General features: G+C 30.8%; 1 protein-coding gene across 1 annotated transcript in view; it reads right to left on the bottom strand.

The window, feature by feature from the left end:
* LOC145296658 (WASH complex subunit 5-like) overlaps positions 1-26,574 on the bottom strand; it is a 151,949-nt gene that overhangs the window by 23,007 nt on the left and 102,368 nt on the right. Inside the window, exons 13-21 of the mRNA XM_080142595.1 lie at positions 25,511-25,677; positions 21,969-22,044; positions 18,201-18,320; positions 15,351-15,482; positions 14,140-14,220; positions 10,156-10,257; positions 7,522-7,701; positions 6,768-6,892; positions 1,603-1,693 (exon numbers count right to left, since the gene is read on the bottom strand). Of these exons, the coding sequence (XP_079998721.1) occupies positions 1,603-1,693; positions 6,768-6,892; positions 7,522-7,701; positions 10,156-10,257; positions 14,140-14,220; positions 15,351-15,482; positions 18,201-18,320; positions 21,969-22,044; positions 25,511-25,677 (1,074 nt within the window). The remainder of the gene's footprint in view (positions 1-1,602; positions 1,694-6,767; positions 6,893-7,521; positions 7,702-10,155; positions 10,258-14,139; positions 14,221-15,350; positions 15,483-18,200; positions 18,321-21,968; positions 22,045-25,510; positions 25,678-26,574) is intronic.

Here is a 26,574-nt window from a genome sequence, read left to right as displayed (position 1 = left end):
GGAGGCCTCAAGTTTTGACAAGCTTCTGGGCTTGACCATTACTCCTGATCTTAAATGGAACACGTACATCAAATCTGTTGCCAAGGCCGCTGGAAAAATGGTGGGATCTTTCTATCGATCCGGTAAATATCTCACTGCTGATGCTATTCTCTATCTATATAAGAGCCAGGTACGTCCAAGGATGGAATACTGTTGCCACATCTGGGCAGGAGCTGCTAGAAAGGACTTGTCCTGCCTTGATAGGGTTCAAAATAGACTTCGTAGCCTCGTAGGAGATGTCCTTTTCTCCTCCTTGCAACCTCTATCTCACAGAAGAGATTTTGCGAGTTTGTCTCTGATGTATCGTTATTTTCATGGAAAGTGTTCGACTGAGCTTCAATCTATGGTCCCCCCTCACCAAGCTTTCACAAGAAACACTCGTCTAGCTGTAAACACTATCAATAATTCCCACCCCCCACTCTTTATCTGTGCCTAAACCTAAACGTAGATTCCATGAACAAAGCTTCTTTCTTAGAACTGCACGCCTGTGGAATTGTCTTCCGTTTTCCTGCTTTCCGGCTGACTACAATATGGTTGTGTTCAAGTCTAAAGTAAATAAGTTCTTGATGAGCCGTTCCATATAAGTTATCAAATTTACCAAATTTTCATTACTAATGATTACTATATTGTCCAATTTCTACTCTACACTCTTTAACCCTTATCCTTGAGTGGCCTCTGGGCCTTGATAATGTGGTGATGCCTATGTAAAAAAAAAAAAAAAAGGGTAAGGGACTTAACCACTGAAGATGCGCCACCCGCCTGATTCCTTTTAGATATTCAACCCTCGGGTATTGAGACTCTTAGCTGACTTCAGTCAGGTCTAGGCAAATAGGGTGCTAGGCTTATATTTGTAATCCTCCGTGCAAACGGTTATGAAAACACAGCAAAAATGAAAGAGCATAGAGTTCACAGTTCAGCAGAGAAATCAACACAAGGAGAAAACGAACAGAAGGACAATGATAACCCAAATCAAAATAATTAGATTTTCATATTTTTCTCTTTTTTTTTTAGTCTGACTTTTATTAATTTATTTTTTTAATAAAAACAATCAACACTTGAACAGCACTGAAATAAAATCATATAATTAACAAACAGAATAAGGATAAAATAAAATGCCACAGATATCAAATGTAAAGAGTCTTTCAGTTTCTCCAGTAATTAGAAAGTCTGAAGGTTTAAGCAGAGAAGTTTTCTGGACTGAATGTTCAATGGGATGACCCAACAGGTCCCTAGAAATGTAGGAAAGATGAGGGTTTAAGCACAGAGAAGTTTTCTGGACTCAATATTCAGTAGATTACTTAATGAGCCTCGGCCATATCCATGAGCAGCAAAGATTTTTTTTTTTTTTCACATGGGATGGGAAGGTGAGGGTAAGAATTTGCCATGAATCTGCGAACCAAGATTAGCAAAAGAACCTATCAACAACCTGTTTCTTTTTGGCAGGATGTATCCGATTCGTTGCATAAAAGTTACAATTTGCAGAGATGGTTACACATGTGTAGGTGAATGCATTTGCGTTAATCATTGCTACAGTACATTGAAAAAGTCTGGGAAAGTTTTTACCTGAAGTTTTTGAAAAAGCAGCCGGTTGATGACTTCTTGTTTGCTTTTCAGGTCATACCAAGCTTTCATCTGATCGATGTATGAAGTGTTTCTGAAAGTAAGAAAATCAATTTGACTCATCTCGCAAGTATGAAACCAACAGTTATGACTGACAAAAAACATGTAATTCAGTTGATTATTATTATGTTCTGTGTAAAAAAGTATTGAGCATTGTATATAAATGCAAATTCTAAATCTTTACCCTATTTTAAAATCTCATACCCAGTAACTATCATGATGAATAAAAAAAGTATTAAAAGAGAATATAGCTAATAAGTATGCATGTATAATACCCCAGGGAACTGACGACCCCCACCTTGCACAGTTTCACATTGAGAAAGGTGTAGCACCTATTAATTTTGATAGTATTCTAATGAGACCAAGAAAAAAAATCACTTCAAGATGAAAGAAGAATTAAAATAGTGTGTGGAAGACGTATAAGGTGCCTTTAATAAGTTTCCAGACTTTTTTGTACAGACCCTTGAAGTTTCAGTATGTTATTGCTATACATTTTCTAGGATGACTGACCAATTTTTATGTTTTTTGGTTCAAATGAACAGCAACAGCAGGGAGTGGAATACATCCTACTAAAGCCTGATTGTTTGGTGAATTTCAAAACTGCAATCTGGATGTGAGGACACTTTAGAAGAATGTTATGCAATAAAATTCTGTTTTAACTTGGAAAAATGCCACACAAACGTACAGAATGCATCAGACTGCTTTTGGATTATCTTGCATGAATCGAGCATCAGTTTTTCAGTAGCATAAGAGATTCAAGAAAGGTATGAAAAAAGTCTAGAAACTTATTGAAGCCACCTTGTAAAATTCAATGTTTCGCTTAGCTATTGCGTGGGCTTTCATCAAGAAAGAAAAAGTAAAAAAGAAACCATTGAACAAAAAGATATGTGTATATATATATATATATATATATATATATAATGATAATGTATAATCAATTGAAATCTATGTAGAGAGAGAAGGCATACAAAAATGTGTTGGAAAATTCTAACAAGTGTTGAATGGTATGCTTCATATATATATATACATACATACACACACAAAGAAAATTGATAAAAATACAAATAATCTTTCAACAAACAAACCTATATAAATAGAAGCTCCTTGCAGTTAAACAGAGCAATTAATCTTCTGATGCGAAGCATTTAGCTTTGAAATGGCATGGCTTAAAGAGGTTCTTTTTTTCTATCTTCCTTGTTGATCTGATAATTTAATACAGATTTTTTATTTAACTTCAAATTCTCATCTAACTCATATATCATTGGAGAATATATATATATATATAGGTATCACTGGAAGAATACTTAACATAATAAAATCCTTCTGAGATAAGAGAAAAATCCAGCTTGTCCTCAATGGTCGTACATCTAAACAATATGATATGAATGCGGGAGTGCCTCAGGGGTCTTACCCGGTGACCTCTATCATTCCTAATATTTATAAATAACCTTCCTGACAAAATTGTCTGCGAGATGGGTATATTTGCTGATGACACCACGCTCTATAACAGACACGACAGGAAAACAAATGAACCCATATCTGAAGAAATGGCAGAAACACTAGAGGACGACTTCCAATCTGTAGTGAAATGGGGACAAAAATGGATGGTCACATTCAATGCTGCCAAGACTAAACTTGTTTCCTTTAATAACTACGAGAAACCTTCTCTACCACCAATAGCAATGGCCAAAGACTCTTTATCTGAAAGTACATCTTTTAAATTCCTCGGTCTAACGTTCACAGGAAACATGAGTTGGAAAAATTAATTGAAAGCATTGCCAGGACCGCTGCAAAAAAGGTAGGTTCTCTCTACCGTACTAGAAAGCTACTAACACCCGAAAGTATCCTGTACCTCTATAAGGCCACCATTCGCCCATGTATGGAGTATTGCTGTCATATTTGGGCTGGTGCATCTAGTCTCTCACTCCTAGACAAGGTTCAAAAGAGAGTCACCAACCTAATAGGTCCTGAACTGTCATCTAAGTTTCAGCCTCTGTTCCATCGACGAAATGTAGCATCCCTCTGCCTGTTCTACAAGTATTTTAACGGTTAATGCTCTGACGAACTGCAAGCACTTGTACCCCCTCGACATAAATACCCCCAACAAACCCGACAAGCAGCAAAATTCCATCCCTTCACAGTTGAGATCCCTAGATGTAAGAGTAGTTTCTTCCCCAGAACCACTAGACTTTGGAATTCCCTACCGGGTTCCTGCTTCCCCAACTGTACTTACATGCAGAAGTTCAAGTTTAACATGAACCAACGTCTTGCTGCCCAACTCCCCACATAGTACCCCTGTAGCTTATGTCCCTGATAGTAGCCCCCTACATCAAAGTGACAATGCACTTTGTTTGGGGTGATATATAATAAAAAAAAATAAAAATAAAAATATATATATATATATATATATATATATATATATATATACTGTAATGTTGTGATGCAGGAGAAATAACAAGAGAGCTCAATTACTTGTACAAAACCATATATATTATATTGGACATTAATTTTATTATATTGGACATTAATTTAACTTTCCATCGATCCCTTCAGTTTTATGCAAACACTGAAAATTCAATGCACAAATGTGATTGAATCATCAGCTGATGTTACGGGGAATTACATTTGTGGGTGATACTATGAAAATGTTGACTGATGAACTGGTCTTTAGTATCTTGAATCTTGTCATATTTGATCTATCTTGAAACCTAAGCTATCATGTTGATTTGATCTGATATTCTGTAATATTATTAATGGTACTTCTACACTATTGGGATGAGATTTTGTAGTCGATAAATGGAGTTTTCAGATAAAAAAACAATGGTTTCTACTGATTTCTTTTTTGTCAATTCTAATAAATTACAATGTTAGATCCCAAATTACTCAGTCGAAATTACCTGAATATAAATGAATTATTAAAAACAAAAATTACCTGAATATTAATGAATTATTAAAAAATAAAAATTACCTGAATATTAATTATTAAAAAAAAAAATTACCTGAATATTAATGAATTATTAAAAAAAAAATTACCTGAATATTAATGAATTATTAAAAAAAACATTACCTGAATATTAATGAATTATTAAAAAAAAATTACCTGAATATTAATTATTAAAAAAAAAAATTACCTGAATATTAATGAATTATTAAAAAAAAAATTACCTGAATATTAATGAATTATTAAAAAAAACATTACCTGAATATTAATGAATTATTAAAAAAAATTACCTGAATATTAATTATTAAAAAAAAAAATTACCTGAATATTAATTATTAAAAAAGAAATTACCTGAATATTAATGAATTATTAAAAAAAACATTACCTGAATATTAATGAATTATTAAAAAAAAATTACCTGAATATTAATGAATTATTAAAAAAAAAAAACTTTAATCATGTTAGCAAATGAAAAACTGCAGTCATCTTGTTTTTATAAAATAAACTGAAACGAAAACATAAACAAGGCAAGTAACTCTAAAGTTTAACATCTCCGTCTGACAGGAACACATTCGCAAACCTGTCAAAAGTCCAGGAAATCGAAAACACAAATTTTATTTGAGACAAAAATAATAAATATCACACGAATTCAGTTTCCTTGAGTCCATTTAGAAAATTCAAAAACTTTTTCTGAGTTTTCTAAGAATTATTGAGAGGAAATTACCTTTTGAATTCTCCAATCGTTTTCTTTAATAAATAATTTTCTATCTTATCAATTTTAGTAATTTTTGGATAGAATCATCTTAAAAATACTAGGAATACGAGGATACCATTGTTTTCATTCAGTATTATGATTTCTGTAATTTCGTTCTGATAGAGTAGAAGCACCTTATTAATAAATAAATTAATACCATTGTTTTCATGCAGTATTATGATTTCTGTAATTTCGTTCTGATAGAGTAGAAGCACCTTATTAATAAATAAATTAATACCATTGTTTTCATGCAGTATTATGATTTCTGTAATTTCGTTCTGATAGAGTAGAAGCACCTTATTAATAAATAAATTAATACCATTGTTTTCATGCAGTATTATGATTTCTGTAATTTCGTTCTGATAGAGTAGAAGCACCTTATTAATAAATAAATTAATACCATTGTTTTCATGCAGTATTATGATTTCTGTAATTTCGTTCTGATAGAGTAGAAGCACCTTATTAATAAATAAATTAAATTTATGCTCCTATAACTGAATAATCAAGCATTCTGCTGGAGTATTTCCTACCAAATGAAAGTAGAAATTTAATATAAAAACATATATTATCGAAATTCTTTTAAATTCCCACAAAAATTTAATAGCTCAATAATGTATATATTACTAGAGTTCAACATATAATTTAATGTCATAATTTTTTTTATTTTTAATACCAATTTTAAAAATGTATTAATATATATATATATATATATATATATATATATATATATATATATACATATATATATATATATACATTCATTAAAAGTTGCTTAAAATAATAATCTATAAAGATAACCAAACCATAGAAAAAAGTGAAGGACGAATCTATCTACCTAACATATCATTGGTTAGGTTCAGACCTTGTAATAGTATTTAGTTTTTAGATCTTTTCATCAAGTGGCTTCATGTTTTTTGCAGAGTGATTTCCATTAAAAAAACACAATATATATATATTTTTTAATTATTTTTTAAAATAGTACTTAAAAGTAGATTACTGTTTTAAAAATAATAATAATAATAATAATAATAATAATAATAATAATAATAATAATAAATAAAATGTTATATACACCCAAATAAATTATGGGTGACTTTCTAAGTAAATAAAAATGAGCTTCATAATAATAATAATAATAATAAATAAAATGTTATATACACCCAAATAAATTATGGGTGACTTTCTAAGTAAATAAAAATGAGCTTCGAGGCGGAGCTTCGAGGCGGAGCCACTATTTAACTGTATTTATTGTTAAAAAAAAACAACAATATATATATATATATATATATATATATATATATATATATATATATATATGTGTGTGTGTGTGTGTGTGTGTGTTCATTAAAAGTTGGTATTAGAATGTAAGAGAGAATCTACAAAGACAAACAAAAAAAAATAATGAACACTTACTTCGGATCAGTAATACGTATGATTTCCCGAGCAAGCCTTCCAATGAAGTTCACACTACCATCCACTGATGGGAAACGAGGAATAGGAATCGCAGATGATTGGTAAACACTCTGCCAATCTAAGATCTAAAACAAAATCAAAGATTTTCATATAGTTTTAGCAATTTAAAAACTTTTTTAGAATAAAAAAAGTTTAGGAGATATTTGAATAGTATTTTGATGGTGACAATTTAAATTCAAATAGACTAATGACGCTCAGTAAATGGAAAGCAAAAAAAGCCTTTCATGTTAATCAGGAAGGACTATTTTTTGTCTTTATCATTTCTTCCCATATTTTTCTTGACTGTCCCTTTTTGAACAGTTCTCCACCCAAAAACAATCACCCATTCTTCCAATTTGACCATACTATTAAAATCTCCTGTTTTCCAAACATATATACAATCCATATTTAATGTTCCTCTGAGGTCATTTAATCTGCTTCTCTTTAATATTTACATTACACATCCACCATATCATTTTTCTATTATTTCTCTCCATGCAACACATGTCCTCAACCCTTTCTGGCTAGGTTTCGCTTCCATCCATCATCACATAGCATCCATATGCCTGATTGACTCTTCCTTTAGTCAGCAGTTGAAATATTCAGCTGGGTAGTAATAGCAAAATTTCTCTGAACATATTCCATCCATTCCTAAATCTTGCAATCACACAAGCATCCATAAACGAGATTTACTATCAAAGAAAATAGTATTTACTTTTGTCCGCAGAAAGTTGTTGCACTCCATCTCAACATTATAATTGATGATACGAGAAACTTCTTCTTGCCAGATTTTGAGTCCATAGATGTTCACATAATCCTGGATATATTCAAAGGATCTTCGGAAACCATCCATTTTCTCACCCAAGGCCTCCAAGCGAGGTATCAACTCACTTACCTATAAAAACAGAGAACAGTAATCTATAATATAAAGGGCAGTTGTCTCTGTGCATGTTTGCATGTTTGGCTAAAAGTAAAAAACAATAAAACAAATACCTACAAAGTTGGTATTATTTTGATTGGTATGAATAATGTTTAAGATTTAGAAAAAATATTAATTCTTTGGCCCTAAACTGGTGCAAATTTTGTCAAAGGGAGAGGGTCAGTTTTTCATCCAGATTATATACTAACTAAAAGGAAGTAACTGATTGTTTATGAAAAAGTTGATTCCCTTATGTCAACTTATTCCTCAAGAAATTTATAAAACAAGTTGTTTGTATGTCCAGAAAGATGAATGGAGTGGGCAGAGAAGAAAGAGTGGTTTGAGCAAGAGAGAGATAAACTAGTGGAAGAGGAAAGAGAGAAAGATAGAGAGTGAGAGAAGTTTTAATAGAAATATGTTATATTTTTGCCCCAGGCAATGCAGGATAGTTCTGCTATCTCCAATAGTTTAATAAATTAATGTTAATATCAACAAAATTATTGCATATACATATGCAAAAGATATGACAGTAAACTTATAAACGAATAACATTTAGCATTAATTTATTATGAACTGTTTATAAAATCATTACGCAAATTAAGCAGACAACTGGTTTTGAATGATCATTTGCACTACATATATTTTTTCACCCTAAACAAAGCATATTGTCACTTAGAATGTAAGGGGCTACTATTTGAAATCATGTTTAACAGGAAACTGTGGGGAGTTGAGCAGCAAGATATCTGTTCATATTACATTTAAACTTCTGCAAGTTAGGACAGTCAGGGAAGCAGGAAGCAGAGAGTGAATTCCAAAGTCTAGCAGTCCGAAGGAAGAAACTATTAGAGTAGAAGGATTTCTGACATCTAGGGACCTCAACAGTGCGGTGATGATACAGAGGTTGGAGCTATGTAGGACCTATTAGATTTGAGACTCTTTGTGGACTATGTCTAAGAATGAGAGACTAGTGGTAGATGCATCAACCCAGATGTGACAACATTACTCCATGCATGGGCGAATTGTCACATTGTCACATTGTAAAGATATAGGATAATTTTTGGTGTGAGTAAATTTCTAGCAACCTTGGTAATGTCTCCAATTCATATTGCATGTGAATGTTAACCTGATGAGTTTGAACGATGAATTCTTAGGTAAGGTGTAATTTGTCACGGCAATCAGTGATTGAGAAAGGTTTTTTGTAGTTGTAGATGTTTCTGACAAAGAGGAAAGAATCTATTCCATCTAACACTTATCATTGACAAGTATTTGGCATTGAAGTAGAATATTTTAACTCCTTTCATCAAGTGGCTTCATGCCTTGTCTAGAGCGATTTCTATAAAAAATTGGAAAGAAGCTTAGTCTTAGTAGTATTTAATGTTACCAACTATTTACAGGCCCAATTCTACAACAGAATGAAGGTCATTTTTTAGGGTTTCTGCTATTGCCTTGGATATGTGTGCATTCATCCCCCGCCCCTCATGTCTATAGAGCGTGATGTCATAAGCAAATTTAACAAGCAACGTGCTGCATGTGAAATGATGCCACAAAAAATAGTGAAGAAATGATGAATGTGAGAAATGTGAAGGGCCAACGTTGCTTTCACATTTTTGCCAAGTTTCAGAAAAATCTAATGGATGGAGCAAAAGTTATGGGGTAAAAAGTGTCATTCTTTTTCCAATTTTGGGCATTTGTTACCCCTTTTGAGCTCCTGGGAATGCCGAATCCCAGTGAAAAGAGACAAACGATGCAGTTTCACGCCTTAAGATGTATATTTGAATTCAACATCATGGAAAAGTACTATATATAGGTATAGTTATCAAGTTTTTGAATAATATGAAAAAAGAGGTTCAAAAAGGCATGTTTTTTTAGCTCTAAAAGTCCCAGAGAGATGCGAACCAGAATTTTGTCAGGATCACCCATACTGAATTTATATTAAGATTAATAGCCTCTACATTTTGGCCAAGTTTCAGGAAAATCTAATGAATGGATCAAACACTATGCGGCAAAAAGTGTCATTTTTGGCCATTTTCGGACATTTTTTACCTCTTTTGAGCCCCTGGGGACGTAACGGGAAGATTTGTAAAAAAAATGTTTTTACTGTGCACATCTATTTAATGAAATAGAATTTGTGGCAAAATTTCAGGGAAAACTAATGGATGGTTATCTGGCAATAGTCTGGATTAACGGACGCACAGACGCATGAACGCCACTGAATGTCCCTCTCCAATAAATCGGAGAATCAAAAATATTATGTTGTACTATTGAAAAATATTGTATTATTTAAAAATATTATGTTGTATTATTGATTTAAATAGCAAGAAACTGGTTTTAGTGGCGATATAGGAGTAAAAATTCACATTTATTTGAATTAGTCACATTTTTTTCACAGAATGTTGTTTATATTATTTTTAATCGACTGAAATTCTTTACTTTGGCTTTGGGATTAAAAATCAAACTTTGGTGAAGTGCTGCTGCGACTTGTTGGACCAATTCCTTGCGGATACCATCTTCCAACAATTGTTTCGGGTCAATCTGAAAGATGAAAATTAAGGAAACATATCTAAAATAAGACAGGTAAGACATAAATAAAATAAAAATAAAAAAAATCACGTTGATATAAAACATGGTTATTCATATTTATTGGAAAGAGATCTGTCTCCTCAGTACATTTAGCTTAAATAATATTGGAAATTAAAATTTTGTCAGAATTTTTTCTGGTTTCTATACAATCACAACGCCATGAAAAAATGCCTTACCTTAATATAAAATTAGGACTATGTTAAATAAACTTATTTCTTAAGACAGAGTTATGTCCCTTTCACTGGTTGGGAAATCTAAAAAACAGAGTGACTTCCCTTTGAAAGAAACACGTTGACCATTGCTTTTTATCACAAATCCGATAATTTCTAATTACGATCAGAATTTATCCTGTCAAACAAAATATTGTTAATTGTTCTATGCAGAATAAAGACCTTGCTAACGTCGCAATTTTCTGGGCAGTTTTCATAGAACATTGGAAGGTGCTGAACGAAAGCTTTGTGATATTTTTTTTTTGCATACATGTTGGCCAATTTTTTCAATTAAAAAAATATTAAGTTTTGAATTTTTGACATGAAGTATTTTTTTTATTATTGGGATTAGTCGGACAATTGTTCTTATCTTGATTGTTATCTGTACAACGTTTTAGTCAACGTAACCTCCGACCTTCGTTAGGTATAAAACGTGGCGATTTTTACACCTGACGAAGGTCGAAGGTTACATTGACAGAAACGTTATGTAGATAATACTCAAGATGAGAATAATTGTCCGCTTAATCTAAATACAATCGAAAAATATACTTATATATATTTAGATATATTTATATATATAAAAATATATTTAGATATATTTATATATATTTATATATATATAAAAATATATTTAGATATATTTATATATATTTATATATATAAAAATATATTTAGATATATTTAGATATATTTATATATATAAAAATATATTTAGATATATTTAGATATATAAAAATATATTTAGATATATTTATATATATAAAAATATATTACTTCTGTTATTATGAAAATAATTCAATGAAAAGTAAATTAAAAGAATGAAATCATTATTTTTGTTCTCACAAAGAAAATACAACAGAAAATTACTGAACAATTTTAATAAAAATTTAAGAAAATTAAAATTCAAATCAAGAAAATAAAACAATCGTTGTAAACTAAGTTTCATGAATAAATATTTGATGATTTTCAAGAATAGTTAACAAAACAAAAAAAAGGGTGAAAAAAACTAATTAGAAACACATCTAATAAATGCTAGCAATTGTGTGAAAATGTAATGTTCTAGCAGTATTTGCTTTAATTTTCGATTTTTGAGCAATTATCAAGGCTTGACTGTGATTGCAATGAAACCACCATTCTGTTTTTCATTCTAACTTGACAGGCATTAATTACACTACTTTTATTTTTAATTAGACAAAAAAAAAAAAACAAAAAAAAAAAAACAAACAAAAAAACAGTTAAAATAAATTAAAACACAAAATCCTTATCCAGATAGGTTAAAACACAAATATTTGGTAGAAGAGTAACTTAGCTTGCCTTTGGTAACATTTATTTGTGTATTTATTTTTTCGCCACTTTTTCTCTTTGAAAATCTTTTTACTCTAATAATTTCTTTCGTCTACGACTTTGGTATTCCTTTCCTCTTTCTTGCTTCCCTGACTGCACTAGCATGCAGAGTTTAAATGTAATGTGAATAAACATCTCCCTCATCTCCTCACGTAGTCCCTTACCCTAAAAGTGGATCATCCTTTACAGGGTCCTTTGAGAAATGCCTGAACACAGAATCTGATCCTACCAATCAACTCATCCTTGGTGTTAAAGGCAATAAGTTTGGTGTTGTTGTCAATTGTGACTGACACAACTCTTATTCACCTGTAACAAGACACATTCCCAGTTGGATATATTTATAGCGACACTATGAAGGGAGTTGAGCAGCGAGATGTCTGTTCACATTACTTTAAATTTCTGCATGTCAATACAGCCAGGAAAGCAGGAGATAGGGGGCAATTCCAAAGACGAGCTGTTATAGGGAATAAACTAATAGAGTAGACAGCTTTTTAGAGATGTTTGTAGTAAAAGGGTGGGATTTTGCCGGTCGTCAGGCTAACCAGAATTATTTACATCAACTTTGTCAAAGCACATTTCCATTAAAATACTTGTAAAATAAGTACAAGGATGCAATGTTGCGGTAATGAGGCAGGGACTGGAGTTTGGTTGATAGTTAGGGACTCTATTTTATATTGAAGAGACAGAGAGACTAGTGGTAAATGCACCTACCATGGGGAAATGGTAGCTTTGTAAAAATACAGGATACTGTTAGGTGAGAGGTGACTTCTGGCATGATAGAGAGAACCCACCTTCTTTCCAGCAGCCTTGGCAACTTTTTCAATATAATTGTTCCAATTCATGTTGCCTGTGAATGATAAGCTGAGGAGTTTGAATAAAGAGTTTTCAGATAGCATATTATTAACCATGGCAGTCAGTGGTTGAGAAGGTTTCTTGTAATTATTAACGAAAAGAAATTGTCTTGGCAGCATTAAATGTTACCATCCATTTATGTCCCCATTCAATTACAGAGAGGAGGTTGTTTTCTAAAGTTTCAGTCAATGCAATGCCTAGAATATGTGTACAAGTCTTTCTCCTCATGTCTGTTAAAGAGTGTTGGGTCATCAGCAAATATACAACCAGGGAGGTTGTTTATGAATATCAGGAACAATAAAGATCTAAAGGCTGACCTCTGACGGCACTCCTGCATTAATATCACATTGTTCAGATATCCATCCATCAGGATAACTTTGTGTTTCTCATGTCTGTTAAAGAGTGCTGTTCCATCAGTAGGGCAATGACAACAGAATATTCTTATCATTGTTTCGACTCTCCTGTATATATCTGACACAGTTAGACACAGTTAATCAACTGAGAACCAAATCACTCTATCTAAAAACATATAAGATATTAACTGATATATACTGAGTCAAAATAATGAAAAGAATACGTTCGTGTCACAGCTCTAGTCATCAGCAAATCTACAACCAGGGAGGTTGTTTATGAATCTCAGGAATAATAAAAATCCAAAGATTGACCTCTGAGACACTCCTGCATTAATATTGTTCAGATATCCATCCATCAAGAGAACTTTGATTTTCCTCTTGTCTAAGAAGGATCAAATTATATTTAACATTCGTCAATATGATTTAATTTTTATTAGAAGCATCTTCTTGCTAAACCTTCTCACAAGCTTTTGATATATCAAGGGTTACTATCATAGCCTCCCCTGCCTTATCTAGTGTATGCTATATGTGGTCAGAGATGACCATTAAAATATCTGCAGCAAAATGGGCTTGCCTCAATCTAAAGTTTTGGTAAGAGAGAAGATTAGCTTTTACAACACGGTGGACTATTGCTTGATTGATTAATGATTCAAAAATTTTAGTGAAGAGAGGGAGAAAACTGATGGGTGATAATTAAGCATTTTTACTAAAATTCTTGCACACTGGTATACAGAGGCAATTTTCCAGCTATTAGAGAAGCAAGATTCAGCAAGTTTTAGAGTTAGGAAAGTACAGAGGCTAGCTCAGCTGAGTATTTTATTATTAGTATACCATGGATGACACCAGACCCACATGCTTTAGAGATTTCTAAGTTTTTTCATGATATCGCAGACATGAAAAGGGATGATTTCCAGATGATCAAGCATGGATTCTCTCTGTGGCTTCTCTCTACATAAAGAAATTCAGGAGGGAGTAGTTTGTGGGGTCTAAAGTGGAGTTGGAGGTAAATCAAGTAGTGTAGCTGTGTCAGCTGCTCTTCCTTTAAAACATTAATCAATATAACTTATTATTCATACCTTGATGATACCGACAAGGGTGGTCTTCATCATCAGCATCCCTTCCGTAAACACAGATATGGAATGTGTGAGACGTGCAACCTAAAATTCAAGGGAAAAAGGTAAAATAGTAGTAAGAGTATTTCCATTATAATTTGAAAAATATAACAAAATGAACATTTTTTAATAAACAAATTTATTTTTTTTTAATTTGAATTTTCAGCCCATTAAAAAAAATACAGACACTATTTTTTTTTTTAACACATCATGTCATTTAGCTGTGGTCATCTGTTCTTATCTTAGATTAAGAATTTATAATGTCCAGTGGTTTTGTGCTATAGAGTAAATGTGTGAATTAGTAATAAAAGTACTTTCACTGTTAGAATTGAAATTTGAAAAATCAAATGGTTCAGAACTCATTTAAAATGAACATTTATTTATTAAATAAAAACGAACACATTTATTTATTAACTTTAGCATTTAATAAATGAACAGATTTATTAAATTCTAATTTTGACTCATGAGAGACTTCATCAGGAAAATATAGGCAAAATTCTTTTTACATGACACGTTGTCACTCAGTTGTTGTCTTCAGTTTGAGAATTGAGATTTTTTATGTCCGACTCGAATAGTTTTATACCTTGGTGTACACATGTGAATTAGTAGTAAAAATATTTCCACTATCAGTATATATATATATATATATATATATATATATATATATATATATATATATATATATATATAGTAGTAGTAGTAAAAGTATTTCACTGTTTGAATGCATTGAAATTTGAAAATTATAACAGTTCAGTAAATAGTCAGAAATGAAGATTTTTTTTTTTCTGATATGGGTAAAAAATTAGAATTTAACTTAATACGTTCATTCATTTATAAAAAAAATGTATTAGCAGTAATGACTGCAGATTCAATTTTTAAAATTAGTATCAACAAATTAGAATTAATTAACTAATTATGTTCAATCTATATTAATAGCTAAAAATATACACACCCATAGTAAATCAAAGACAGATTCACTGTAGTGTGGCTAGACCAAGTTAGTACTTTATAAAACTCATATGAACTTTTTATAAGCTATGCCATCTATATGTCAGATGTAAGAATTTATTATTTGATATATCAATTGTTTATAAATCATTTATAAATTTCTTATTTACAAACATATTTAGACTTGAACTTGCAAACAAGCTTGGCAAAAGTTTTTCACTACATACCTCATACCTCTCATCTAGTTGCGCATACTCCTTCATCTTATCCTTTTCAAGACGTGTTGGTAATTCTTTGATCTGATTGGTCTGCTTTTGGATAACCAATGCCAAGAGGCCAAACATTGTCCGCGGAATAATCTGAATAAAGAAATAAAAAAGTTAAAAGAAATTGTTAGAAAAGAAAAGTAATCATTGCTATTACCAACAAATTATTTTAAGGGAAATAAATTTTGGAAATGTAGTAACGATATGGAGAGACAAAGATGGAGAAAAAAAAAAGACAAGATTGTTTTGCTTTTTTTCTGAAAAAAAATAAAATAAAACAAAAATAAAAATCTTCAAAATATTGGATGTATTGTAATGTTCAATATTCCATTGCTTAATTAATTAAAGAATTTTGCAAATCTATAAATATAAAAGCGAAAATGTATGTATGTGTGTTCGCTTTTTCTGTATGTCTACAAAAGACTTCTTTCAGAGAAGCGGTCGCTCGCTTAACAATTTTTTAAAACTTTTTATATCACATACAAATCGTAATATCTCACAGTTAACAACGAAGCTAGCCTGTCTATTTAATTTGCTCGATTTTGGGAAGATAAATATTCAATATTTGTAGCTCGCCATATGTGGGTTAGTCTTTTTCCTAAAACATCTTCGGGGAAAAAAAAAAGCGTTCAGCAGTTAGAATACTATCCCGCAGTCAAAACTTGGACCTCATTTAAAACGGGCACCTGCTAAATCCAAGTAATTAAATAAATTCAAACGTTTTTCTGTTAGCATCTAGCGTTGGGGCAATGGTTAACATCACACGTTTTTTTTTTTTTTTCACACTTTAATTTACAACTTTGCCTCAAGGGTTCAGGTTCGATCCTCATACTTACTTTTTTTTTTTTTTAACGCCCCCCCCAAACACCCGGGCAACGCCAGGTACCCCTCGCTAGTATTAAATAAAAGGTAGAGATTTTAATGCATAGCAATGATGAGAAAAAAATACAAGTCCAAAACAAATATACAATCTATCAACATGAATGTAAATGCTTTCCAAGGATGAAAATTAAAGGCTCTTTACGGTGAAGAAGATGCTCGTTAGGGAAAAAATCAACAATCTGGATGTAAATAAACACCTAACACATGGGGAATAGAAAAACACAAATCTTGAAATGAAAAGGAAAACACAAAAGTCTAAGACAACTCTAAAATTCTGTAACTAAGGGGAGACAATTCTAAACAGGACTTAGCAAAAATTGTTTAAACCGATAAGTATAGCATGCTAATAAATTGCATTCTCATAAAGCAAATGTACAAAAGTACAAGGTAATTCTAAAACTATTTATTCTTCGTCAAAAAACTGGAAAAAGTGAGTGACTATATAATAATTAAGTTCCTATTTACAATGGCTCTCTCTGGGAGAGAGTTAGACATCAAGGTTGTTTTTTAATGTGGAGAAAAGGAACAAAAATAAAAATTGGTTCAGTTGTGAAGGATTTCTCCTCCACTGAGAGAGAACAAGAAATTGAAGTGCAGCATCTGAAGAACAGTTGAGTTATATATTTTTTTTATTTACTCTGAAAAGTTTACAACAAAACAGTAATAAGCAAAAAATTAGGCACAAGGCCACTCAAAAATTAGGGAAGGAGTGTCTATGGTCATTCTCGTCATTGGTAACTTTGCTAGTCTATGCTTGATCGAAGCTGAAGTTCTCATTCACCACAATACCTCAAGCACACCGGGGGTTGTCCTATCTAAGATTCCCATATCATATCGTGGGTGTGTGTTTTTTTTTAATAAACAATAAAATAAATTAGTAAACATAAAATTTTATAAAAAGTCGTTTGTTTAATTGTATTTCATTGACTTGAGATGGAGAGGAAAAAGTGAAAAAAATATTAAAAAAACAAAAGACTTTGATCTTGGCCTAAAGGCCAAGAATTTCTGCTCTTATGGGGGTTAAGAGTTAATTAAATTATTCAAAAAGGAATAAGCTCAGGGGTCTATGATAGTCAATGGGGTTAAATAAACTTGCTTTATTTTGACTTCCATTTTCTCTTTAGTTGACGGAAAAAATGCTAGCTTAATTTTAAAAATGCATAAAAAATAAAAACAATTAGCCTTTACTTTGAAATGCTTCTTTTTTTAAATTGATTTATTTTTAATAAAATATGTTATAATCCAAATATATTTTTTAGTTTTCACTTTGCAATTTTTTTTTTTCTTTTTAAAAAATCATCTGCAAGAGTTTCTCTGGCGTCAGCAAATTAAAGTCTATTTTTCTCAGGAATATTCTTTATTGAATACATTTTTTTTTCCAAGCAAAGTCTATTTTTTATCTAAATTAAAAAAAAAACATTTACAGGCTATTTTTTAATGTAAATTTTTAAAATATATTTTTTATTATGTGAAAAAAAAAAAAATTCAAAGTGAAGAATAAAAACTATATTTCGATTATAACATATTTTATTAAAATTAAAACCATTCCAAAAAAAAAGCATTTCAAAATAAAGACTAGTTTTTTATATGGAGTTTAAAAATTAAACTGTAATAATGTAATAATCAGAAGGGACTTTTCCTCCATATACACTGGTATGACTTTCACAAAAAGTGACTACCTTGTATAATATTGTGATTTGTTCATGATTTAAGTTTAGCAAAATTTCCTGTAAAAAAATGTATATTTATTATATAGATCACTTATTGTGATTTTATAATTATTTTTATTTTAAACTAAATTTTAGATATTTTTTATTAAAAGGCTCAGTGAAGAAACAGCAATAGACAGAACAAGCAGCAGAAAAAAGCCCCCTCCTCCCAATAATGTAACCTGATAAAAAGAAAGAATTTTAATAAGAAATCATTTACCTGCAATACTTTTCTTACATAAGCGACCAATTCTCCAGAATAAAACTTTGAGACACTTCTTAAGTCCGGGCTGTTTGCTTGGAGAATTCTCATCAGGGGCAAATCAAGGGCTGATGCCATCTGTAACCAAATAAAACTGCATTGTTATCAGAGACTTTCAAGTATTTTTTTATGAATGACGAATGCGTTATCGAATTTATTCAACCTGGAGGGGAGGAGAGGTTCAGTTCTAAAGAAATTAACTACATCGTGAAATTGTGATTTCTTTGGATGAACTGTTACTGTAAAACATAAAAGAATTGAACTATTCAATAATATTTTCGATAGCAGTAATCACAAAAATGAGTATACTAGTGGGAAATATGGTGCTAATCTATAACTCATTATGAAAAAACTATAATTAGGCAAAAAGAATAAAGAAAAAGGTTTTATGGTGTACATACTCATGATGGAAAAAACATATTCCAAAAATCATGTAAATTGATCAAGTAACTTTATTTAAGAAAAAAATAAAAAAATTTATGGCTTAATGATCTTTTGATGGCATTTTATAGAACAAGAGAGATAATTCTAAATAATCCAAACTTTTGTAGGATTTTAGAAATCTATTCTGCTTTTTAAAAATTATTTTTTTTTTTGTTCACTCTATTGCTACTATTTGGAACGATGATTACAGAGGATTATGTAAGGAGATGAGCGAGATAGAAGTTTAGATTACACTAACCGGGAGGGGGGGGGCACCCAGCTTTGCCCGGTCGTAAAATACGCTTAAATATGATTTTTTATTTGTCTAGATTTCGTATATATTATTATAGAGTCGTGATTTCAAAAGTAAAAAAAAATATTTGGGTGCCATCAGCTAGAATTGAAACTGATAGCAAAACTGTAGCATTCAATGCTGGTGATGTTACCACTGTACCAACGTGACACGCATATGAACTGATTAAAAATAAACTAAGATGAATTTGCAAAATGTATAACGATTTTTTTAATTTTGACTCCTTAAAAACTATTTCAACCGGCTAAAGATCCATAAAAGAATGGTTCATAAAAAATCCAATCGTTTGAGGCCCATAGCGCCACTCTGAGGCTTTTAGTTTCAGAAGAGATGGAGTTTTAAATGTGGAAAAAGACAGACATAGTGAGTTTTATAAATTAGATTTAAGCTTTTTCATATGAGTGCAATCAGAGAGGGAGGAAACAGGAAAGGAATTTTAAAGTCTAGCAGTCTGAGTAAAGAAGCTAACAGAGTAGAAGGCCTTTCAGCATCTAGGGATCTATACAGTGAAGAGGTGGAACTTTGCTTTTTGTCAAGTTAGTTGTGAGTTTATCTGAGCACATTCTATTAAAGTACTTGTAAAACAGGCACACAGTTGCAACATTGTGGTGATAGGACAGAAGTTGGAGCTTAGTTGACAGTGCGGGATTTATTAGATTAGAGATTCTTTTTTTTGACCCTGTGGCAGATGTACTAGCCTAGATGCGATAACAATACTCTATGCATGGGAAAATAGTGGCTTTGTAGAGATACAGGATACTCTCCTGTGTGAGTAATTTTCTATCACAGTAGAAAGAAACCAACTTTCTTTGCAGCAGCCTTTGCAATGTTCTCAATGTATTTGTTCCAGTTTATGTTACCTGTGAATGTTAAGCCGAGGAATTTGAATGAAGAGCTCTCAGGTGAGTGTTATTAGTCATGGCTGTTGGTGGTTATGAAGATTTTTCATAATTGTTAAAGGAAAGAAGATTAGTCTTAGTAGCATCAACATGTGGAGACAGAGATGGACTACACATTTGCATTAATAACTTAAAAATAATTTATTTTATGAAAATAATACTACTTGATTGAATAATTTTATTTTTATACAAAAAAATCATTATTAAGAGATTAATTGGAATTCATAAGCATTACAATGACATACAAAGTTGATTTTAAATTTATTTCTGAAGAGCTATTTTAAGGGAGAGTAATTTGAATTTTTCTAATGGCGCTCTCCATGTTAAGAATGAATTTCTAAAATTTTGCAAAAGTTTTAATTATTTGGAATTATCTACCTTATCCTTTAGTTTAAAGCAAAAATAGTGTTGAGAGATTGTTGATCATTGTATTGTGAAAAAATTAGATTTTCTTTTATTTTTTTTAAACAATATTATATTTTCTGTCATGAGTATGTCCAAATTAAAAGATTTTTCTGGACTTGTTTTTTCATAGGCACAGGGGAATTATGGACTTGCACTCCAAAGTGAGTACTTAGTATATTTTTAGCTATTTAATATAAATTGAGAATAATTAGTGGATCGATTCTGATTTGTTGAAATTAATTTTAAAAATTGATTCTGCCGTCATTACTGCTAAACACATTTTAAAAATGCAGATAATTCGTGCTATTATCAGAATTTTCCGGGGAGTTTACATAAAACACCAGAAAGTGTTGAAATGATAAACCAACAATTGGTGAATGCGATAAAAATATGGTGGAAAATTCAATAAATTTTGGAAAAATAATTAAAGTCAACATGAATTTAGTAGAGTTAACACTTTCTCTGGAAGCAAATATATAAATTTTTGCGAGAAATGGAAATTTATAAGGCAAAACAAATATTTGCCTAACGTTAAATCCTAAAAGAAAAATTCAGACAAAAAACATTAAAAGATTTGTTTGCTATCATTGGTTTATTATAAAAAAAATGTTTATCGTGATTTGAAAAAAAAAAAAATCATAAAAAAAATTCATTAAAGTTGCTTAGTTCTCTCCCATTGCAAGAACTTAACCAGAGTTGAAAAGTGGGATTGAGAATTCAGCATCCCGAAGAAGGGATACTCTGACCTGGAAAAAGTGAGTGGGCAGCCCCATTGGCATTCCCCGACGATTAGCAATAAACTAACCTCTTCTCAAAGAGAGAAGGCAGAGCCTGGGAGGGTGGACCTCCTAGAACTGTATAGAACTAAACTCCCACCACAAAATCACCAGGAACCAGATCAATGGTTGATTTTAAAAGCCCAGGACAAAGAATGATAAAAATAGAAAAAAAATTGAAATTTGAATTGAAAGCCATGTTCAATTTCAGCAGAGTTTCCAATGAGTAGTTAATCTGTACAAGTTCAGAAGATGTAAGAGTTTTTGGTGGGTAGCTGATCTTGAACTTAAAACTTTTGCAAGCAAAGAACAAAAATCTTTCTCGTGTGGATATGAAAAGTTATGTGCAGGAATTCCAAAATATCCAATAATTTTGGGGAGCAATTCGAGTTGTTAGCAGAATGGAGATTCATTTGATTGGTCAGTTTCAATCAACAACGTTTATAATTAAAACCTTCCAATTTTCTTTAATTGTACCCTCATTATATATAAAAAAATTTGCAACAGTTAGCTATCAGCTATTTATTAGCTAAAAAAATATATATATTCACGACTTAACTTAGAATGAGTTTTTTTTCTAAATGCAGATTCCATGAACAAAGCTTCTTTCCCAGAACTGCCCACTTGTGGAACACTGTTCTGCTGTCCTGCTTAGCAGTTGAATCCAACGTGGTAGCCTTCAAATCCAATGTAAACAAGTTCTTGTTGTGCCGTCTTCATAAACAATCAAGTTCTACCCAATTTACACTATTAACGATTACTACACTACTACCTTACATTCATTAACCCCTATCCTCGAGTAGCCTTCGGACCTTGATAAAGGGTGACTCCCAAGCAAAAACAGAAAGAGGTAAGACAATAGGAATAGAAGTAAAAACAGGGAGTAAATGTGCTAGACGATGAAGAGTACCTTTAAGAAAGTTGCCCTCAATTTGATGACAAGTGAGGGATCCTTTTTGATTCCTTCCTGCATTATGCTTGTGTAACTAGAAAAACAAAAAACAAAACGACAATTCAAAAGATTAAAAGAAAGAACAAATAAGGCAGGTAATCATTATAATTGCACATCAGAAAAAATGCTTTTTAAGTAAAAACACTATTACTTTATTACATGCTATGTCAGAAATTCCAAAACATAACATATTTTTGTAAAAATTAATTTAAGCAGTCTTCAACTCGATCATTTTCTGTAATTTTTTTGGAATTTTGACTCATTTTAACATGACACAGAATTACGTAATCGCATTTTTACTTAAAATGCATTTTTTTGATTTTTTAATGATACTGCACAATTGTTACTATTGCCAATATAAATTATTTGAAAGGAATTGCAGTTAATCAAAAACGATTTTGTTTTACTCATTTGTGAACTAATTGCGTTAAATTTATGAAGAGAAGGATTTGACCGTATTAGCAAAAATATTTTGTTAAAATTATTTTCTAAAAGTTTAGAATAACAAATCATTTTTTTTATTAAATAAAATAATTAAAATATATAAAATAATAAAAAATAATAAAATAATTAAAATAAAATAATAAAATAATTTAATTAAAAATAATTAAAATATCTTAAATAAATAAATTATAATGCATAAAATAATTAAAATGAATTAAATAATTAAAATTAATAATTTAAATAATTCAAATAAATAAAATAATTATAATAAAATATTTTAAATAAATAAAATAATTATAAGGCATAAAATAATTAAAATAAATAAAATAATTAAATAAAATAATTAAAATTAATAATTAAAATAAATAATTTAAATAATTCAAATAAATAAAATAATTATAATGCATAAAATAAATAAAATGATTAAAATAAAATAATTAAAAGAGATTAAAAAAAAATTTTCTATGAAACTTTTGGTGGTATACACTTTTTTCAAAGACTTTTTCTCTTCATAGGTGGTGTGAGGCTTTTCATAGAGACAGCAACGCATGTCTGATCTTTTTGAGCTTTGTTTTGAAGTCTGAATTTAGGATCATGAATAATGACTGTGAGTAAAAAATACTGCAATAATAAAAATGGCTGAACATTGATTAATTAACTTTTGTCACAATTTAATAAAAAAAAAAATACGTTCTTGTCCCAAGTAAGCCCTTATTTAAAAACAAAAATGAAGAAAAATATGTATGATGTGACAAAATGAAAATATCATATTCCAAAAATCATGTAAATTGTTTAAATAATTTTATTTTTTATAAAGAAACTCATTTTAATGATTAATGGAAATTTGTAGACAGTACAAAATAAATCTAGTAAGTATAAATTATTGTTGAGTGATCTCCCTTTGTTTGTTGAAATTTTTTCAAATGATGAGCAAGGCAGTGACTCCTTAAATGTTCAAAACATTTGATTTTTTTTTTTTTTAGTTAAAAATATAACTACTTGATCAATTTATGACTTTTGGAATATATTTTAATTTTTTCATGGGTATGTACATCATACAGATTTTCTCTTACTTTTGTTTTTTAATATAGGGTAAATTCTGGTCAAAAACCAAAGAATATAATAAAAAAACGTACATTAATCCTGATACAAAGTCATGGTAGTATTATGCAGAAATAAATTTCATTCATTAAAGTGACAAAAGGTGACAGCTGGAGTCAGTTGAGCATAATGAAAACGATATATGTAAATTACTTTCATTTTTCTTTTATTAGCCAGTAGAAGTATTACCTCCACCAAGGAGGTTATACTTGTAGTCAAGCTTGTTGGTTTATCAGAATGTTTGCTTGATTGTATTCACATCCTCTGACCAATCATCACCAAACTTGGTCTAACTTAAACCTGATTTAATTTGGAGTATCTAGGTCATGTAAAAGTCGAAAGTCATGCTTCTGACTATAACTTTGGCTCTGTTCATCCAACAGGCCAGCTACTTGGCCCATATTGTAGCCAATGAAGTTCCGCATATTATATGACCTTGACTTTCATGCACTTCACGGTCAAAATCGTGATAGGATTTCAATTTTATAAAATAAATCTGTAGAAAACAAATCATTTCTTACTCAACTAATTCTATCTTGATTAATAGACATAATTTTTTTGTATTAGTTGGACACATTAAAAATGAATGGCTGGTTAATTTTAATGCATCTAAAACCAAGCTCGACTAAATCGCATGAAAAACAATGTGTATAAATTTTTTGTATTTGTTGAACTACTGCTCTCGTCTTGGATATTTGCAAAATGTTTCAGCCAATGTAAATTCTGATCAACTTCAGATGCATCTTGTCAAACTTGGGAATCTATATGGAATTTCGAATGGAACCCTTCATTTAATCCAGTTTGATAGACTGCCCTTATTCTATCAGCCGTGAATGGGTCTCAAGTGTATTCTTTTTCACCCTCTAACAAGGCATATTGCCACTTGGACGTAGGAGGCTACTGTTTTTGATCATGTCTGAAAGGTGGTTTGTATTGAGTTGAGATGTGAGATATCTATATATAAAAGTGAAATCGTCTGTGTGTGTGTGTCTGTGTGTGTACATTTCCCTACAAAACTACTCTGTCAATTTTCAGTCTACAGACTCGAGATTTGACATCAGGAGTATTGAGATTTGGGAAAATCTTTCTAATTAGTTTTCGGCCAGAAATTTGGCTGTCAAAGAGTCAAAGTTTAAAGATCTGACCTTTGAAAACTACCGAACTCCTCTGCCAATTTGGGTCTAAAGACTTGAAATTGTAGATGTAGGTTACTTGGACATGGATCAAACTTTTTAATTCGATTTGAGCCCAAAACAATAAATAATTAAAATTGGAGTCAAAGTTAAAAAAAATTTGATCTTTGCGGTCTCTACCAAATTACTCAGCCAATTTTTAGTCTAAACATTTGAAATTTTACATAAAATTTATTCAGACATAGGACAAGCTTTTTAATTGGTTTTTGGCCAAAAATTTGGCTGCCAAGGGGTCAAAGTTCAAAAGATTTGACCTTTGTGGTTTCTAGCAAACTATTTAGCCAATTTTGGGTCTAGACACTTGAAATTTCAGATGTAGGTTACCTGGACAGACTTTTTAATATATATATATATATATATACATACATATGCACATGAAATTATAAAGAGTACATAGGGACCGAGCTAAGCCAGGTTGAACTGTTAGTTCACATTATATTTAAATTTAGTAAAGTCAAGGGAGGAGGAAAGAGGGAGGGAATTTGAGTCTAACAGTCGAAGGGAATAAACTATTAGATTAGGAGGCTTTCCAGCATCTAGAGACCTCAAGAGTTAAGAGGGATGATTTTGCTGCTTGTCCGGTTGGTAGTGTATATGTCAAAGGTGTACAAGTGCTACAAGTTCATCAGATCACATTTCAGGTGCATTTAAAATAATATGTAACTAAATCCTCTGCTTGCCATTACTTTTTAACCTTTTTAACGCCGGGTATATACACCTAGTTAGATGGTATTAAAAAAATGAACACATCATCTGTATTACCTGTCCATGAGATGCCAAGCATAGGAGAGGTCTGCAACAATTAGAATGGTAATGAGTACCTCTTCCTTAATGTTTATCGTTCGGATCATTTGATGCAGGTATTTTCGTGTGTCGGCAAGAAATTGTTTCACCTGCAAGTTGCTCTCAAGCTGGTGGAACTCTTGAACCTGGAAATGAAAAAAAGAATCATCATCTAATAAAAGATTAATCAACAATCTTCTCAATCTTAAAAGAAATAGCAGTACTTGTTCAGAATTACTCATATAGTTAAAAACAAAAAAATACAGAAAAATCTTTAATTAGAATTTAGTTATCTCCCTTTGTTTATTCAAGATGATGGAGCAAGATACTCCATTCTTACTTATAAAATTTGATTTTTCAGTTAAAAAAAAAAACCCAAAAAACTATTTGATCAATTTATATGATTTTTGGAATATGACATTTTTGTCCTGTAATGGTTACATACATTATACAGATTTTTGTTCATTGTTTTGTTTTGGAGAACAACAAAAATAATAAATAAAGTGTAAAATGAATCCTAATGGATTTAGCTGAGAAGATACCTTGGAAAAAGGATTTAGTCAGAACTGAGTCCAAGGACAAACTCAAAATTAACTTTGAAGTTTTTTTTTTTTTTTTTTTTTGCATGTTTCATGACTACACGTTTACTGCTCATTGGCTGATGTTTGCTGACATGTCATTAAATGTCTGCTGACATGTCATTAAATGTCTGCTGACATGTCATTAAAAAGAAGGACACATCTGGAATCAGATCAAGATTACTGTCTGAGCTGATGTGAAACACAAAATTAACAGTGAGGATGGTGCATCCAAAGAATATTATATTCTCCATAACGATTTTACTTAACTCATTTAAAGCAGAATTGTTTATCTTGATGTAAAGTTATGTTCATATGTTTCTATGTACAGGATTCACTCCTAAACAAACTACATCATCATGAATTTTAAAACACAACTGAAAGGTGCAAGCAGTTTAAGTGTGGGCTATATTTAATTGTAAACAAAATAAAGAATAAGAGCCCTTTGTTAAAATTCAGATATCA

This window comes from Euprymna scolopes, chromosome 17 (genome assembly GCF_053919585.1).
Source record: "Euprymna scolopes isolate OS-2025 chromosome 17, ASM5391958v1, whole genome shotgun sequence".
NCBI classification, from domain to species: Eukaryota; Metazoa; Mollusca; class Cephalopoda; order Sepiida; family Sepiolidae; genus Euprymna; species Euprymna scolopes.
The sequence above is the reverse complement of the archived record's forward strand: the minus strand, read 5'-3'. Positions and strand labels throughout refer to the sequence as shown.